The sequence below is a fragment of the Phyllobates terribilis genome, unplaced genomic scaffold (assembly GCF_046119375.1).
Source record: "Phyllobates terribilis strain yellow unplaced genomic scaffold, ASM4611937v1 Scaffold_12__6_contigs__length_324123572, whole genome shotgun sequence".
Taxonomy (NCBI): domain Eukaryota; kingdom Metazoa; phylum Chordata; class Amphibia; order Anura; family Dendrobatidae; genus Phyllobates; species Phyllobates terribilis.
This window is the reverse complement of record NW_027362772.1, coordinates 254,274,155-254,291,838: the sequence shown is the minus strand read 5'-3', so window position 1 is coordinate 254,291,838 and position 17,684 is coordinate 254,274,155. Positions and strand designations below refer to the sequence as shown.

The 17,684-nt window shown below is 43.1% G+C and overlaps 1 protein-coding gene across 3 annotated transcripts in view; it reads left to right on the top strand.

Moving 5' to 3' along the window:
• The window catches only part of PUSL1 (pseudouridine synthase like 1), an 81,362-nt gene that overhangs the window by 29,500 nt on the left and 34,178 nt on the right, over positions 1 to 17,684 (top strand). For all 3 annotated transcript variants that reach the window (XM_073656859.1, XM_073656860.1, XM_073656858.1), the window contains exon 3: positions 16,800 to 16,987. In XM_073656859.1, the coding sequence (XP_073512960.1) occupies positions 16,800 to 16,987 (188 nt within the window). The remainder of the gene's footprint in view (positions 1 to 16,799; positions 16,988 to 17,684) is intronic.

Below are 17,684 nucleotides of genomic sequence, written 5' to 3'. Positions count from 1 at the left end.
ACAATTAGCATTCACCACCAAATTGCTCATAATTCATTGTAGGAAATAATTACAATCTAAAGTGCCAATCTGGCCTTTTCTTGTATATTTTCTCAAATCATCTTCTGTTTCTCCTATTGCTAACCAGCCTGTAACATCTGCATAGATGCATAGATAGCGGAATATGTTAGTGCTATTTAAAAATAAAGATTATTATTATATATACACGCAGTATATAATATCTGATATGTACTGTGCATCTAAGATACAAAATGTCACACCTTTGCGTATTGTTCAACTAAGGGATTTCTGTTTTGTGTCTGCGGCTCCTATGCATACCCATGTGTCTCCATGGTAACAGACTACAAATAAAGGTTGTAGTCTGATCCTGCAGTCATACTTGGTGGGGACACGGTATTTTTTGGTGAAATCTGCAAATTTGTCACTGCCAGATCATTCCCAAGTTGTAGTTTGGCCTCCGCTGGTGAGGTCAGACGTCCTCCTTGAGATATTCTTGATGCTGCTCACCTTCCTATTTGGGGAATGAAACAGGTTTCCTATCCCCCCTCCACCGCCTCCACATCCAACGTATAAGCACAGGTTTATATATTTTACATAATACAGGAAAAGTTCTCTATAAAGTTTACTATAACTTTTTCTGTTTTTTTTTCTTACTTTTTTATATCTGCTTCCGTTGCATCGACACAAGCTCCGATTGAGTTATATGTTTCTTAGGACAGATGAGTCATCTCATAGTAACCGGATGAGGGTGGTGAAAGGATGTTGAGTCTGTCTTCAGATCCTATAAACTATTCTGTCTTGTTTAATGTCATTATCTGATTATTGCACGGCAAGATTTCTGAGCAGCATTCCCAGAAAAGAAGAAACGGTAATGGTTAGGGGAAAAGAAAAAAATGTATGAAGCCTGACACTGCGGCCCGTACTGTTATTATCTATGCACTAGGAGAACTACCGTCCTCAGCCCCTGTACCTGTCATCCTTCATTGCTGTACAGTTCTGGCTCCCCAGTGTGTACAGGAGCCTAGAAAACAGAACAGGACATAGAGATGAGCAGTACAGACCACGGAGGGTCCATGATGCTGTTTAGAAAGAGAACCTGCTATGCAATGTATTTAGAAAAAACGGTAGCGCACAAGCATGCATAATCATTTTACTATGTAATTGGAGGTACACTTTATAAAGTTTTTTTCTTCTGCAAATTAGGGCAGTTTCATAATCCAGACACGGGTCGGCCGAAGGATTTCCAGATCCGGGCACAGGCCCGGCCGCAGGGTTTCCAGTTCTGGGCACGGACCCGGTTGCAGGGTTTCCGGACATGGACACGGACCCTGCTGCAGGGTTTCCAGATCCGGGCGCGGACCCGGCCGCAGGGGTTACGGACCCGGGCGCGGACCTGGCTGCAGGAGTTATGGACCTGGGCTCAGACCCGGCCGCAGGAGTTACGGACCCGGGCGCAGACCCGGCCGCAGGAGTTCCAGAACCACAAACTCATTAGCCTTCTAAACGCCAATGTGACTATTGAGTTCGGGTCAGGAGATCCGTGGCCAGTCTGTAAATCACTGTCCGTACTCAGACCATGAAACACGGTTGTGAAAAGAACGGCCTCTTACTACTTATTCAATGTACAAGATGGGTAATAAATGTATGATACCGCACGCTGTGCACACCGCCTCTCCATCCAAAGTGTATGGAATGATGGAGGCAGACAAGTTCATCCCACCGCAGTTCTCAGAAATAATAACTTGGTTATGTAAGATACTTGAAGACCATGAAAAAGTAGAATTTTTCATGGCTGTTCTTATTGAAGTGCAAATTACAGTGGAGTGATGTGGGAGGACACATCAATCATCCGTCATCCCTCCACCGACTTATGTGACTCACTGCTAAGCCCCCACATTGTGCCCAAATCTAACACGTTTTACACTATGAGGGTTCTGGCAAAACAAACTAGAAGTTTTAAGAGTAAAATATTTCTAAAGTGACGGATCAGGAATTATGTAGATAATTATGCAGAGCTATTTCTTTTCTTTTTTTTCTCCCCGCTTCTGGCTCTAAAAGGCAATTTCAAGTCTCCTTGTACTGATGTATTAGTCAGAGAAAACCTCGGCACATCAACACTTACAATTCAACTGTATGGTTTAATTGTTATGTCAGCATGTGGATGCATAGAAAGGAGGGAAACGATTCGGTCCATCCAGGACCTTGGTCACGGTTTGTGGCTGACCAGTCGTCACCCATTGTGTGGTGGAAGAATGACAGGTAGGGTTATAATCCGCAATCGCTTTAGTCCTGTTCCATACATTAAACAGTATACAGGTCTAAATCCTATATACTTACCAACTTTTACGTCTCTGGTCCCCAATAGAAAAGTCCCATCCACTCACCCCAACTGGGAACTCACTCGACCCTCTCTGGAGTACTTACGTTTGGGCAACCTGCTTCTTTGATCAAGGAGTCCTGATTTTCCTTGATTGTGTCTATATATGATGTAACGGGTCTGGGAGGCGGAACCTCTGAGCAACTATACAAGGGGGCGGTCCTTGTAAGGAAGCGGGTGGCTCCCAGGGAAGACGGGCAGGTAATCACGGCAAGTGACAGGGACAGTCTCTGGGTAGAATGGCAGGTAGTCACGGCAAGTGACAGGGACAGTCTCTGGGTAGAAGGGCAGGTAGTCACGGCAAGTGACAGGGACAGTCTCTGGGTAGAAGGGCAGGTACTCACGGCAAGTGACAGGGACAGTCTCTGGACAGGCAGGTGGTCACGGCTAGTGGCGGCAGAGCCTCCAGGTAGGCTAGCAGGCAGGTAGCAGGTGAGCGCTCCTAGGTGAGCAGGCGAGAGTCTCTGGACGGTCAGGTGGTCACGGCAAGTGACGGCGGAGCCTCCAGGTAGGCTAGCAGGCAGGTAGCAGATGAGCGCTCCCAGGTGAGCAGACAAGAGTCTCTGGACAGGCAGATGGTCACGGCAAGTGACGGCGGGGCCTCCAGGTAGGCTAGCAGGCAGGTAGCAGATGAGCGCTCCCAGGTGAGCAGACAAGAGTCTCTGGACAGGCAGGTGGTCACGGCAAGTGACGGCGGAGCCTCCAGGTAGGCTAGCAGGCAGGTAGCAGACGAGCGCTCCCAGGTGAGCGGGCAGGCTGGTCCATAGACAGACTGACAGGTGTCGGAAGGCAGACCGTCGGACCGCAGGCTTGCAAGCAGGTAAACGGATATCTGGCAGGTATCAAGCAGGAATCTGGCAGGTGACTGGCAGGTAACAGGCAGGAATCTGGCAGGTAACTGGAAACGGAACCTGAGGGCTGAAGCAGAGTGAAGGCTTTGCAACAACATTGCTCGGGCACCTCCATTTTGGAGGAGGTGCCTTATATATGGTGAAGTCCTCCGGCCATTGGCCGGGGACTCCTTAGGACGGCGCGCGCGGCCCCTTTAAGAGAGGGGGAGCGCGCGCACGCCCTAAGCACCGTGGCCCGGAAGCAGCACGCGCTGCCAGCAGAGCGGGAGGAAGACGCCGGGCACAGAGCGGAGAGGTGAGGGGAACAGCGTCCCTGCCTAGCAGGAGGCAGGGACGCCGACGCTACATATGATGTGTGACTTCAGGCAGAGGAGGAGGTGGCGCTTGGTGGGGAACAGAGCTGGAGTGCCGGAGGCTTCAGATCTACCATAGCTCTTCAGCCTCATTTGAATATCAATTCAAACGCTGTTTTCTCAGTAACGGAGGCGCGGACTGACCATGTAAAGGTATTGCTGGACTTGTCTTTGAAAGAGTTACATGTCACGAATAATTTGGGGATTCGTGGCAGCTCTGGGTATGCTGTAATTTAAATGTAATTTTTTCTTTTGGTCCAGCAAGGGTTAATGTTAGTCTCTAGCTAGCAGCCTTCTGAGGACAGTTAGCTGATGTTGGTTGGTGCCTCTCTGTCTCCCTTTAAATAGCCACATGATCCATCAGCTGACCGCCGGTTATATTTCATTCTATGCTGATCTCTTTGAAGGAGCCAGTCTCTGGAGAAGCTGTGGTGTTCATTGCTATGTGGTGAAGTTTCCTGTTGGAAAGCTAAGTGTATTTTGTGTTGTTATCTTCCCATTCTTTCTTACCTTCCTCATGTTGTCCTATTGTAGTGGTGAGACTAGTGTCTCGCTGGCCTGCTCATTAGCCAGGTTAAGTCCAGGGCCAGCGAGGGCTTAGGCACTTGATCGCGCACGGGGGGGGGGACATCCCCTTGTCGTTCCATGACACTACATCTACAAATACATAGTTTTGGAGGTAAAATCCTGCTGACAGATTCCCTTTTAATGCCCATTGCTCTGCAGCATGGCCTGCATTTTGGGTAGTGTAGTTTCCCCTTTGGAGACGATGGCTCATTGTACATTGGAATCATCCAAGGTCGGCTTAAAGTTACTCAGAACATATTTTTTAACAAAGCCAATAGTTTGTTTTCTATATCCCTGGATGACAGCCATCCAGACCCAACCGGACGAACACAACGGCCAGACTTCTACTAAAGACCTCCATTTATGCAGATATTGACTTTGCAAAAGTTTTTTTTTTTTAAATACAACGGGAAATGCTGGCAATGCATTTGATCACTGGCATCAAACATCAATCCGAGATTGAATCCAAAAGAAAAAAAAACAAAATGTGCGTTGTACTTTTATGTGTAATCTGGTGCGCGGCCAGTATCTGCTGCGTTGGTAGTTTTTTTTTTTTCATTGAAACCATGTGAGGAGACGTATCCATCGTTTGTGAGGCTTCATAAATTCTTTAACCCCTCTGTGCTTTCAACTATGATCAGCCGCTTCCATGAAGGTCATGGGAAGAGCAGGTTTATTATAGGATTATTTGCTTCCTGCAAAACTGAAGAATTTCTGGATCTGAGCTGTAAGCATTCATCATCAGCTGTTCTGAATCTGATGGGGAAGCGAGCGTGGCCTCAGTTCTTCTTGGTGGTCTTCGTCCAGCAGCATTGATGGCGACGGGCATGAGTCCAAGTCGTTGGCCTGCATCTGATCACTCCACAAGTGCTCTTACTTTCGTAGGAGGGTCTGGGTCTCATACACATGACATTGGCTGATTTTTTTTTTTTTTCCACCGGGTTCACTTTTTTATGTTTCGACTAGACTTTTGATTGATATTTTTATCTGCTTTTCTGCATTCCTTTACCATGAACATTCTGAGAATGGCTTTGCTGATCCTAATGTGCTTTGTCTGAAGCCCCAAAGAAAATTCCTACCGATACAGTGACGGTTCAGCCTTTGAGCGTCTTTTATGTCATCCCATGATGGCCGATATAAGCAGAATTGGAATTCGATAAGTCATGAGATGAGATGTGATGCCACAGTTAAAGTCCCTTGCATTCCTTTGCCACCGCTTGTCCATCTATGCCATCAGTGGTCGGGTTTTTACAGAATAGGATGTCGTCACCCCCGATCCTGGTGGAGACCACTGCACTGAAGCAAAGAGGGATTACAGCACTGGGCACAACTTTATCTGAAGTTCTCCTAAATGTTGTACGGTTGCTTTAAAGGGGATTTCCAAGAGTTAGACCTATTCTTAGGATTGGCCCCTCAATGTTTGGTGACAGCGTGGAAGCCCCACTATTCTTGGCTCAAAAGTGAAGGGACCCTATTGCTCTTGCTTTGCCCCCTAATACTGCTGAATGGTAAAGGTTTTGAAGGTTGGATCTCTAATATGTTATGACAGACCATCATTTTTTTAGTTCCTGGAAAACTTGTTTGAGATGTCATTTGTGGCCAATTCGAAGACCCATTAAAGAACATGATCATGAAAAATTCACTAAAACTAAAACTGCAGACATTTCTCCTTTCATCTCACTGTCCTGTGTTCTGGCTGTATGACTACTTGCTACAGCAGGAGCCTCCCCCTTTGCCCTGTCTACTGTAGGACAAAATTACTATCTTGTCCTTTTGTCTCAGCCCTATCCCTCTACCATTCACCAACCAAACGTGGGACAGACCCATTAAAGAAAACTGGTCATGAAAAATACACTAAAACTGAAACAAAAATTGCAAAAATGTCACTGTTCATCCCACTGTCTTATGTCTGGCTGTATGACAACTTGCTGCAGCAGGAGTCTCCCCCTTTTCCCTGTCTACTGTAGGACAAAATTACTATCTTGTCCTTTTGTCTCAGCCCTATCCCTCTACCATTCACTAACCAAACACAGGACAGATCAGCTGCGGGTAACCCCTTTAGGCATAGGCAGAGAAGGTAACTGCCTAGGATGGTAATAAAGGGGAAGGGTGTAAGATAAGGCTGACATTTTGCTTTTTGACACTAAAAGAACTTGTCTTGCCTCTGCTTGAAATAATCCATTAGAACCTAGAATGAGCCTGCTCAGGTCTCATGCCCCCGACCAGTGGATTATATAGACTGGAGTAATAGAAATGTGCTTCATATATGAGCGGAGGAGTATGTAATCGGTCAGTATCTCCTCCTGGCAATGTCCGTCCTGGAACCAATCTATATGTTACCAATATATATATATATATATATATATATATATATATATATATATATATATATATATATTTATTTTATGATGACAAGTCCATTTGGTTCACTGCATATTCTACCACATATGCAGATAGGTCAATGTGAATGAAAGAACATGGAGAGAATTAATTTTATGGAACCTTTTTGCTGAGCGATCATTTTTGAGGGGCCTCCCTTTGCCCTTGGGATGGGCCTCCCTTTGCCCTTGGGATCGGCCACACGGTCACGCTGCTGTTCGGCATTAATATTTTATAAACTGCAGTGAAGCCCGGGCTCGTATGTGGACATTTTTGGCTTAGTCAGATGTGTAGAGATTGAGCACTCAGATCTCCGAGCCAAACCATGCAACGTTCTTTCTAGGACTACGGAGCAAGTGAGGCATCACTCCAGAAAACGAGGCTATGACCGTCTGTGCTCGCCGGCGCCTGCTGTGTGCAGCACGGGGGGTTGTTTCTTGCTCGTCATAAATATTTAAGTCCGAGCGAGCGGAGATGGAGAGTGCAATCCAAGTCCATTATCAAGTCTGAGGTTATTGCGGAGCTCCGAGAGTGCATATTTAAAGGGCCCTAAACTAAAGGGTTATGGAGTAAAATGCTAGCACTGCATCATCTGATTGACCTACATGATGCCAGACTATACGATTAGCTGTGTTAGGGCCGTGTCCAGTGTCCTAAAACACTTTGGATGATCTTTACGTATCTGAAAATTGCAATTAAAGTGAACTATCACTGCAATACTCAATTAAAGAAAACTCAATTTTTCAAGGCGAGGTTTACAGAATTTTTTATGGGGATTTTGGAGCAGATTCTGCTCCAAAATCCACAGGAAAAACGGCTTCCTGTACTCTAGGATGAGATTCATTGGTAAAACACGTCTGTCTATAGTCCACATAGTACTTGTTTTTCTTTCCGCCCCATGTGTCAATTTTTGAAACTCTTCTGCTTGGGGAGAAAAAAAAAACACTTCAAATTTGACTATTGAATCAAATGAAACAGAAACACTGAGAATAAAAAAGGAAAAAAAAAATTCTTTATTGATTTTCAGAAAAATGCATAAATTCATGTAAAAAAAATCAAAACTCAGTATATACTTATCCTAATAGTTTGGCATTCAGTAGTCTGATGCTTCAGTTGTTTACAGCACACATGTCAAACTCCGGCTGCAATCTGACCCGCAGGTTGGTTATATTTGGCCCCTAACACCAGAACCAGCACCCCTATGTGTGGCCATAATACTGTATGAAGGACTATGTGGGGCCCATTATTCTGTATTGAGGACTATGTGGGGACCATTATTCTGTATTGAGGACTATGTGGGGCCCATTATTCTGTATTGAGGACTATGTGGGGCCCATTATTCTGTATGGAGGACTATGTGGGGCCCATTATTCTGTATGGAGGACTATGTGGGGACCATTATTCTGTATGGAGGACTATGTGGGGACCATTATTCTGTATGGAGGACTATGTGGGGCCCATTATTTTGTATGGAGGACTATGTGGGGCCCATTATTTTGTATGGAGGACTATGTGGGGCCCATTATTTTGTATGGAGGACTATGTGGGGCCCATTATTTTGTATGGAGGACTATGTGGGGCCCATTATTTTGTATGGAGGACTATGTGGGGCCCATTATTTTGTATGGAGGACTATGTGGGACCATTATACTGTATGGAGGACTATGTAGGGCCCATTATTCTGTATGAAGAACTATGTGCGGCCCATTATTCTGTATGGAGGACTATGTAGGGCCCATTATACTGTATGGAGGACTATGTGGGGCCATAATACTGTATGAAGGACTATGTGGGGCCCATTATTCTGTATGAAGAACTATGTGCGGCCCATTATTCTGTATGGAGGACTATGTAGGGCCCATTATACTGTATGGAGGACTATGTGGGGCCCATTATACTGTATGGAGGACTATGTAGGGCCCAAGAGTGTGCAAAGCAGTCATCAAAGCAAAAGGTGGCTACTTTGAAGAACCTAGAATATAAGACATATTTTCAGTTGTTTCACAATTTTTGTTAAGTATATAATTCCACATGTGTTAATTCATAGTTTTGATGCCTTCAGTGTGAATGTACAATTTTCGTAGTCATGAAAATACAGAAAAATCTTTAAATGAGAAGGTGTGTCCAAACTTTTGGTCTGTGCTGTATGTAGGGTCCATTATTATGGCGTAGCACCCCATCACTCTCCCTCTTGGCCAAATAGCCCTTACACAGCCTGGAGGTGTGTTTGGGATCATTGTCCTGTTGAAAAATAAATGATGGTCCAACTAAACGCAAACCGGATGGAATAGCATGCCGCTGCAAGATGCTGTGGTAGCCATGCTGGTTCAGTATGCCTTCAATTTTGAATAAATCCCCAACAGTGTCACCAGCAAAGCACCCCCACACCATCACACCTCCTCCTTCATGCTTCACGGTGGGAACCAGGGATGTAGAGTCCATCCGTTCACCTTTTCTGCTTCGCACAAAGACACGGTGGTTGGAACCAAAGATCTCAAATTTGGACTCATCAGACCAAAGCAGATCTCCACTGGTCTAGTGTCCATTCCTTGTGTTCTTTAGCCCAAACAAGTCTCTTCTTCTTGTTGCCTGTCCTTAGCAGTGGTTTCCTAGCAGCTATTTTACCATGAAGGCCTGCTGCACAAAGTTTCCTCTTAACAGTTGTTGAAGAGATGTGTCTGCTGCTAGAACTCTGTGTGGCATTGACCTGGTCTCTAATCTGAGCTGCTGTTAACCTGCCATTTCTGAGGCTGGTGACTCGGATGAACTTATCCTCAGAAGCAGAGGTGACTCTTGGTCTTCCTTTCCTGGGGCGGTCCTCATGTGAGCCAGTTTCTTTGTAGCGCTTGATGGTTTTTGCAACTGCACTTGGGGACACTTTCAAAGTTTTTTCAATTTTTCGCACTGACTGACCTTCATTTCTTAAAGTAATGATGGCCACTCGTTTTTCTTTACTTAGCTGCTTTTTTCTTGCCATAATACAAATTCTAACAGTCTATTCAGTAGGACTATCAGCTGTGTATCCACCAGACTTCTGCACAACACAACTGATGGTCCCAATCCCATTTATAAGGCAAGGAATCCCACTTATTAAACCTGACAGGGCACACCTGTGAAGTGAAAACCATTTCCGGTGACTACCTCTTGAAGCTCATCAAGAGAATGCCAAGAGTGTGCAAAGCAGTCATCAAAGCAAAAGGTGGCTACTTTGAAGAACCTAGAATATAAGACATATTTTCAGTTGTTTCACACTTTTTTGTTAACTATATAATTCCACATGTGTTAATTCATAGTTTTGATGCCTTCAGTGTGAATGTACAATTTTCATAGTCCTGAAAATACAGAAAAATCTTTAAATGAGGTGTGTCCAAACTTTTGGTCTGTACTGTATGTGGGGCCCATTATACTGTATGGAGGACTCTGTGGGGCCCATTATACTGTATGCAGGACTATGTGGGGCCCATTATATTGAATGGAGGACTATGTGGGGCCCATTATACTGTATGGAGGACTATGTGGGGCCCATTATACTGTATGGAGGACTATGTGGGGCCCATTATACTGTATGGAGGACTATGTGGACCATTATGCTGTATGGAGGACTATGTGGGGCCCATTATACTGTATGGAGGACTATGTGGGGCCCATTATACTGTATGGAGGACTATGTGGGGCCTATTATACTCTGTATGGAGGACTATGTGGGGCCCATTATACTCTGTATGGAGGACTATGTGGGGCCCATTATACTCTGTATGGAGGACTATGTGGGGCCCATTATACTCTGTATGGAGGGCTATGTGGGGCCCATTATACTCTGTATGGAGGACTATGTGGGGCCCATTATACTCTGTATGGAGGACTATGTGGGGCCCATTATACTCTGTATGGAGGACTATGTGGGGCCCTTTATACTCTGTATGGAGGACTATGTGGGGCCCTTTATACTCTGTATGGAGGACTATGTGGGGCCCATTATACTCTGTATGGAGGACTATGTGGGGCCCATTATACTCTGTATGGAGGACTATGTGGGGCCCATTATACTCTGTATGGAGGACTATGTGGGGCCCACTATACTCTGTATGGAGGACTATGTGGGGCCCATTATACTGTATGGAGGACTATGCGGGGCCCATTATACTGCATGGAGGACTCTGCGAGGCCCATTATACTGTATGGAGGACTCTGCGAGGCCCATTATAATGTATGGAGGACTATGCGAGGCCCATTATAATGTATGGAGGACTATGCGGGGCCCATTATTCTGTATGGAGGACTATGTGGGGCCCATTATTCTGTATGGAGGACTTTGTGGGGCCCATTATACTGTATGGAGGACTATTTGGGGCCCATTATACTGTATGGAGGACTATATGGGGCTCATTATACTGTATGGAGGACTATGTGGGGCCCATTATTCTGTATGGAGGACTATGTGGTGCCCATTATTTTGTATGGAGGACTATGTTGGGCCCATTATACAATTTGGCGGAGTATGTGGGGCCTATTATACTGTATACTGGTTGGCCCACAACTTTGGCCAAGTTTTTTATTTTGGCCCTCTGTGTGTTTGTTTGACATCCCTGGTTTACAGGCATTAAAGGGGTTCTGCTTGATCATTTGATTACCCCAATTATAATAAACACAATCTTTATTCACTTCCTGCAGCGGCGACGTTCCAGTAATGTTGTTTCCACTACTCCCATATAGTGTAGTGGCTGTAGTTGGGTCCTGCCCATCCAATCCTAGGAGCACCCAGTCGTGACCACTACACAGTTGACAGAGCTTCGGCACTGAGAATGGCTGATCTGTGGGGGTGCCGCCGGGTCTCGATCTCCTGTTGATGACCTATCCACGGAATAGATTGTCAGTATAAAAGTAGTGGAACTACCATTTAAGGTGGATGATGCAGGTTTTGGAGCGGCTCCACTTCAAAATCCACATCAAAACAATTGACCCCAATTCCCTAACCGGCCTCGTGAATTTTTTAATTTTTTTCAAAATGATTTTTTTTTCTTTGTGAGATCATCTGCAGTCCTATGTAAAACCACAGATAACACAAACTCCTTTCCATCCTCAGATAAACGTAGAGCACATTAGAGATGTTCTTGGCTGAATTGGCCGCGATGTTAGAGGTAGCACGTGCCTTGATATTTTCTGTATTAGTCATTTATTTTTTATTATTCTCCACCTTCGATATTAAGCCAAATATTCCTAATAACCAACCTCCGCTTGTCCTCCGCATGTTCCCGGGATGCTCTTCTTGTCTTGTTTTTCTCTTTTATTCTTAGCCTTGGTTTGTGGGAGTCGCAGAAGCGTGACTGGAGGTAGGCCCCTAATGTGTTGTCAGGTTCCCCCCTCACGCTCTAGTGACTCCTTATTCATTCCACATGTGCTGCTCTCAACCCCGGCAGCCGGGCGCAGGCAGGGAGATGGCCAAAGAGCGGCAGATCTGGGAACAGAACTATTCCAAGGGCTGCGGCCAGCTGCCAAGCCAGCACCGCGTGGAAGAGAGAAGAATGCCGGCCCAAGACATAAGAGGCCACTAACTGCCTTATGGGTTGTTATGTGTGTATATATACTGTATACATTAATGTTCAAAATTTTAGGCAGGGGTGTGGGAAAATATGCTGTAGAGTAAGAATGCTTTTGACAATAGAATTGTTAATAGTTTGCTTGTTAATTTATAAAAATAAAGTATTGGACAAAGGTGAAATCTAAATCACATCAATATTTGGGGTGACAGCCCGTAGCCTTCATCACTTCTTCTAGTTACTTGTCACTTGCACACAGTTTGTGAAGGAACTCAGCAAGAAGATTGTTCCAAACATCTTGGACAACTAACCACAGATCTTCTGTAGATATCACTTGTGAAAATCCTTCTGTCTCTCCATGTAATCCCAGACAGACTGTCTCTCCATGTAATCCCAGACAGACCGGATGATGTTGAGATCAAAGCTCAGTGGGGGACGGATCATCATTTCCTCCACTGAGCCCTAATATGAACATTATGGTGTCTCTCTGGGATCACATGAAGAGACAGCAGGATTTTTCAAGTGACATCCACAGAACAGCCTTCCTGCCGAGTTCTTTCAAAAAGTCCGTCCGAGTAGAACTACCCAGAAGAAATTGATTCTTTATTCATTTTGCAGTTTGTTCAGGGCCAAAAATAAACTTTTAATTGTTCTATTTCTTTGGAAGCACTCTAACTTTCCTGTATTTTTTTTCTACACCTGCCTAAAACTTCTGCACAGTATAATGTGTGTTTTGTGTGTGTGTGTGTTTTTGTATCATATACTATAGGTATAGTCGATCAACTATGATGGTGACAGACCGATCAATAATAAACATGCTGGCTATCACCCAACAAACGAGCTAACCACTCGTTCATTGGGTGGGTCTGATCGTTTATGCTACAAAAAAAATTATCGGCAGCACGTTACGCTGTTAAACAAGGGATGTGCTATGTTTTTGCTGAAGAGTTAAGAATTGTTCTTTGAACTTTTTTTTTTTATCAATTAATTCTGAAGAAGTTTTGAAGACTGCCTAATGGGTAAAACACTTAAGCACTGTCCAATAAGAAGGCTGCAAAAAAAAATTTTTTTTCAAGAGAAAATAAAAAAAAAAAAAAAAAAAAAAACTCTTCAAAACCTCTCCAGGAAAACAAAAACTCCCTCAAACAAGAGCTTTTTCTAAAGTGGTTTCTAGTTTAAAAAAAAAAAAAAAAAAAAAAAAAAGCTGTTCTTTTTGCACTTTTCAAAGAATACGTGTGAACATCGCCTTACCAGGCAAGTTTACCTATTTATGCAGTGATGATTCTCTCCCTCTTATATTGCCGTGTAAGGAGGCAAATTGCCTTCCAGGATTTTCTGGATGATGAGTTTTACATAAAAAGGAATCTGTCAGCAGGTTTTTGCTACCTCATCTGAGACCAGCATGGTGTTGGGGCAGAGACCCTGATTCCAATGATGTATCACTTAGATTACTGGGTGCTGCCGTTCTGACACAATCAGAGCTTTTAGATTAGAATGCAGCAGAGCTGAGAAAGCTAACCCCGCCCACACCAGGCTTTGTATGTACAATGTCCATAGACAGTGAGGTGCCTATCACAGGAGGGGGTGTTGCCGGCCTAGTCCAGCAATGTTAACCTCTTAGTGATAAATCCTTCACAGTTAGAAAACAACAGAACACACTTTGACAAGTGACACATCCCTGAACTCTGTGTTTCAGCCTCTATCTCCTGCTGTCTTCAGACTACACAGCAAAAACCTGCTGACAGATTCCCTTTAAGGACTGACCTCCAATTCAATCCATGGACAGTCATTGTATCCCGCAGCGAATAAGTCCATTTGTACTCGCACTAGGTTTCATGCCTGACGTCCGGTGTGGTTTATGCATCCAGCGCTGGATCCAGTGACGGCACAGTACAAAAAAACAGTAAATGTGCTATGTGTGCTCCACGTGCCACTAATCTAAACAGCAGTGTGCACCGGCCACAGGATGAAGTGATGCTGGGTCAGTGCCAGCTCCATGGAAATGTGCCTTCCTGAATTTCCTACTAACTAAATTAGACTATGATTGTGCAGATCTCTATTATTCCATCTAGATGATCATTAGTATTCATTCAATTAAGTTTGCTATTTTGTTTCATATTTAATCCCAACGGGTTTTTCCCTGGATATTAATATTGATGACCTTAGTATAGGCCATCATTATCCGATCAGTTGGAATCCGACTTCAGGAATTTCCACCCTTTCGCCAATAGGGGCAGCGACACATCAGAAGCTCATTCCTATTCACTTGTATGGGATAGAGGTTGCAGTTCCAGTCATGGCCACTATGCAACATAAAGCGCTGTGCTACCTTCCGGTGCGTTGTGCTCTTTAATCAGTTGATCGGTGCAGGATCTGGTAACGAGACATCCACCAATCTATCCTTTAATCATAAAGATTAAAGTCTTAAAAAAAACCCTCTTTAATAAAGCCAAAAGTGAAATATAAGTTACGTTTTTTTTTTGTTTTGTTTTTTAAGCTTTGGCTTCTCCCATTAGAGCATCAGTAGGATGAATGACTCCAGTTTAGCTGCCCTGTTTGTTGATGACTTTGGTAGTCTGAATCCACCTTGTATTTTATCAAATGCATTTATCAGGTCAGTCCCTCCCTTTTGATTTACATTGCAGCTCTGCTTTAATATATTGCAGTTGTTACAGCTTGCAATCTTTTACTTATCTAATAAATCAGTGGTCTGTACTGGGATAGGCAAGAATGTAAGCTAATAATTTGAAGGTTTAAAAATTAATCACCATGTTGTTTCTAGATCCAAATTCTTAGCTGATTAACTTATGTATCGATCTATGTTGTGTCTGGAGCTTTTCTGATACAAAGCACCAAATTCCCTGCATTCACATGGCTTTAAAAATAACATTTTGACTCCCTGCAGCCGCCACTAGAGGGAGATCACAGCGTACACTGAACTCAATAATAACACAGTATGTAGTTCCAGGCTCCCTCTAGTGGTGGCTGCAGGTATATATGACTATTCATGGGATTTGGACCATTTTATCAGTTAAACTAAGCTCCGACTGTTTGAAAAAAATTGATTAGTTTACAAAAAAAAAGCAAAATGTGGTCAATGTTGTAATTTGTTTTATCATATATCTCTTCTGGGGGTGAAAAGTAAATATAATGATCACAATCCAAGTATAACATATTCAATAGGCCTGTTCCCGTGTGTGATGTACTGCAGGGTGATGGGCAGCAGCATGGCCAGGGCATGTAAATGTCATCTGTTAGTCACCAGAATATATTATTTCTCAGGGAATATCTAGTTTCCTCCACATGAACAATATGATTTTTCTCTATAATGAAAACCACATGTATGTTGTAACAATGTAGACGTGGGGAACAGAAAAGACTGATGTTTCTTTCTGGTTTCCAGGCATACCGCAGCTTGTTTTGGGTACAAAATCTACATTTTTCTTCATTTTTGTTACCTCCACTGGGCGAGCTTCAAAAAGTCTACAAAAGTGATTCAAGGCATCAGCCAAGTACATTGTGTAATGTATGTCTGTGTAGTTAAGATATGGTAGTGGGTAAACGGGTGATCTCGCACCATGGGTGTAAGTACTTAACATTGAATTCTACCTGTTGACTTGAAAATTCTGCAATCAAATGCTTTACCACTAGATGGTGCTGTGATAAAAAATGTGTTATTTATTATCAATGTGATCTTACACACTGCCACTAGATGGTGCTGTGATAAAATTGTAGTATTTGTTATTAATGTGATCCTGTATACTGCCACTAGGTGGTGCTGTGATAAAAATGTGGTATCTGTTATCAAGTAGACGCTAAATGTTGCCACTAGATGGTGCTGTGATAAAAATATGGTATTTATTATTAATGTGATCCTATACACTGCCACTAGATGGTGCTGTGATAAAAATATGGTAATTATTATTAATGTGATCCTATACACTGCCACTAGATGGTGCTGTGATAAAATTGTGGTATTTATTATTAATGTGATCCTATACACTGCCACTAGATGGTGCTGTAATAAAAATATGGTAATTATTATTAATGTGATCCTATACACTGCCACTAGATGGTGCTGTGATAAAAATATGGTATTTATTATTAATGTGATCCTATACACTGCCACTAGATGGTGCTGTGATAAAATTGTGGTATTTATTATCACATGCACGCTAGATGCTGCTACTAGACAGGGCTGTAATAAAATTGTGGTATTTGTTATTAATGTGATCCTGTACGCTGCCACTAGATGGTGCTGTGGTAAAATTGTATTTATTATTATTAATATGATCCCACACACTGCCACTAGATGGTGTTGTGATAAAATTGGGATATTTGTGATTAAAGTGATCCTACACACTGCCACTAAATGGTGCTGTGTTAAGAATTGTAGTTTGTCATTAATGTGATCCTACATACTGCCACTAGATGGTGCTGTGGTAAAATTGTGGCATTTATTTTTGCGATTCTACACACTGCCACTAGATGGTGCTGTGATAAAATTGTTTTTCGCCATTATGATTTTACACACTGCCACTAGATGGTGCTGTGACACTAATAGGTATTAACTTTAATCTGACACTTTTAAGGACACTGTGAATTTATTTGCCTTTCAGATATTCCTAGGGAGTTATGTGATCGAGCACGCCAGTAAATTAGTTTTTATTTGAAATTTTTCATGCTTCATTATATATTCTGATGGTTTGTATTTGATTTTTTTTTCTGCCCATAGATGGCTGCTCAGAAACTCAAGCCAGTTGGAAACGTGAAATTCTTAATCTCCAGCCGTACCGACTCTGGAGTCCATGCGATCTGTAATTCTGCGCATGTGGACATTGAAAGGACCCCAGATAAAGCTCCGTTCTCAGAAGACACATTGGTGAAAGCTTTGAATTTCCATCTACACCCTGAGCCCATCTGGTGAGTATTGCAGGTTATTGACACAGAGCAATGATAGTTCTTCATGAAATAATAATGAGTGTGCAGACATTGATTTCGGATTTTAAACTCCCATTTTACTGGAAGAAACTCTTTTTTCTAGAGCTCATCGACGCCCCCTGCTGGCTAACGCACGTATGAGTCAGAAAATTGGTCATCCATTTAATCACTGGCCTTATAAATCAACCATAAAGTATACTTGCTCAGAAATGATCAACTATAATACTGCCCTTCCATAGACAGCAGTAGAACTATTACTATACTGTTCCCATATGAGCAAGAATAAAAAGCTTTTTTTCGAAACGATGATCCTTGATATTGTGCTTGTCTTTCACCTAGTTAGCTGGTCAGTGAAATCTGACAAACCCATCAGGGCTCTTTTCCCATCTCTAATGGGTTTTTTTCTACTCTCGCCTTACCTTCCTTCAGTGTTAGAGATAGCAGCTGGAAGAGGGAGGTGATTGTACACAAATCAAAGTGAGTAGAGGGGGAAAGCATCTATGTTTTCGGGGAGGGAAGAGAAAACAGGCTGTAGATAAGGAGGAAAGCATCCCTCCATCCATGCCAGGCTAATGAAAATTATGGCATATACTAAGTGTGTACAATAATTTACAACTTTTTTTTTTTACATTTTTCTAAAATAAAAAAAAAAAAATGGAGCTTAGCAAAAGGGGTGTGG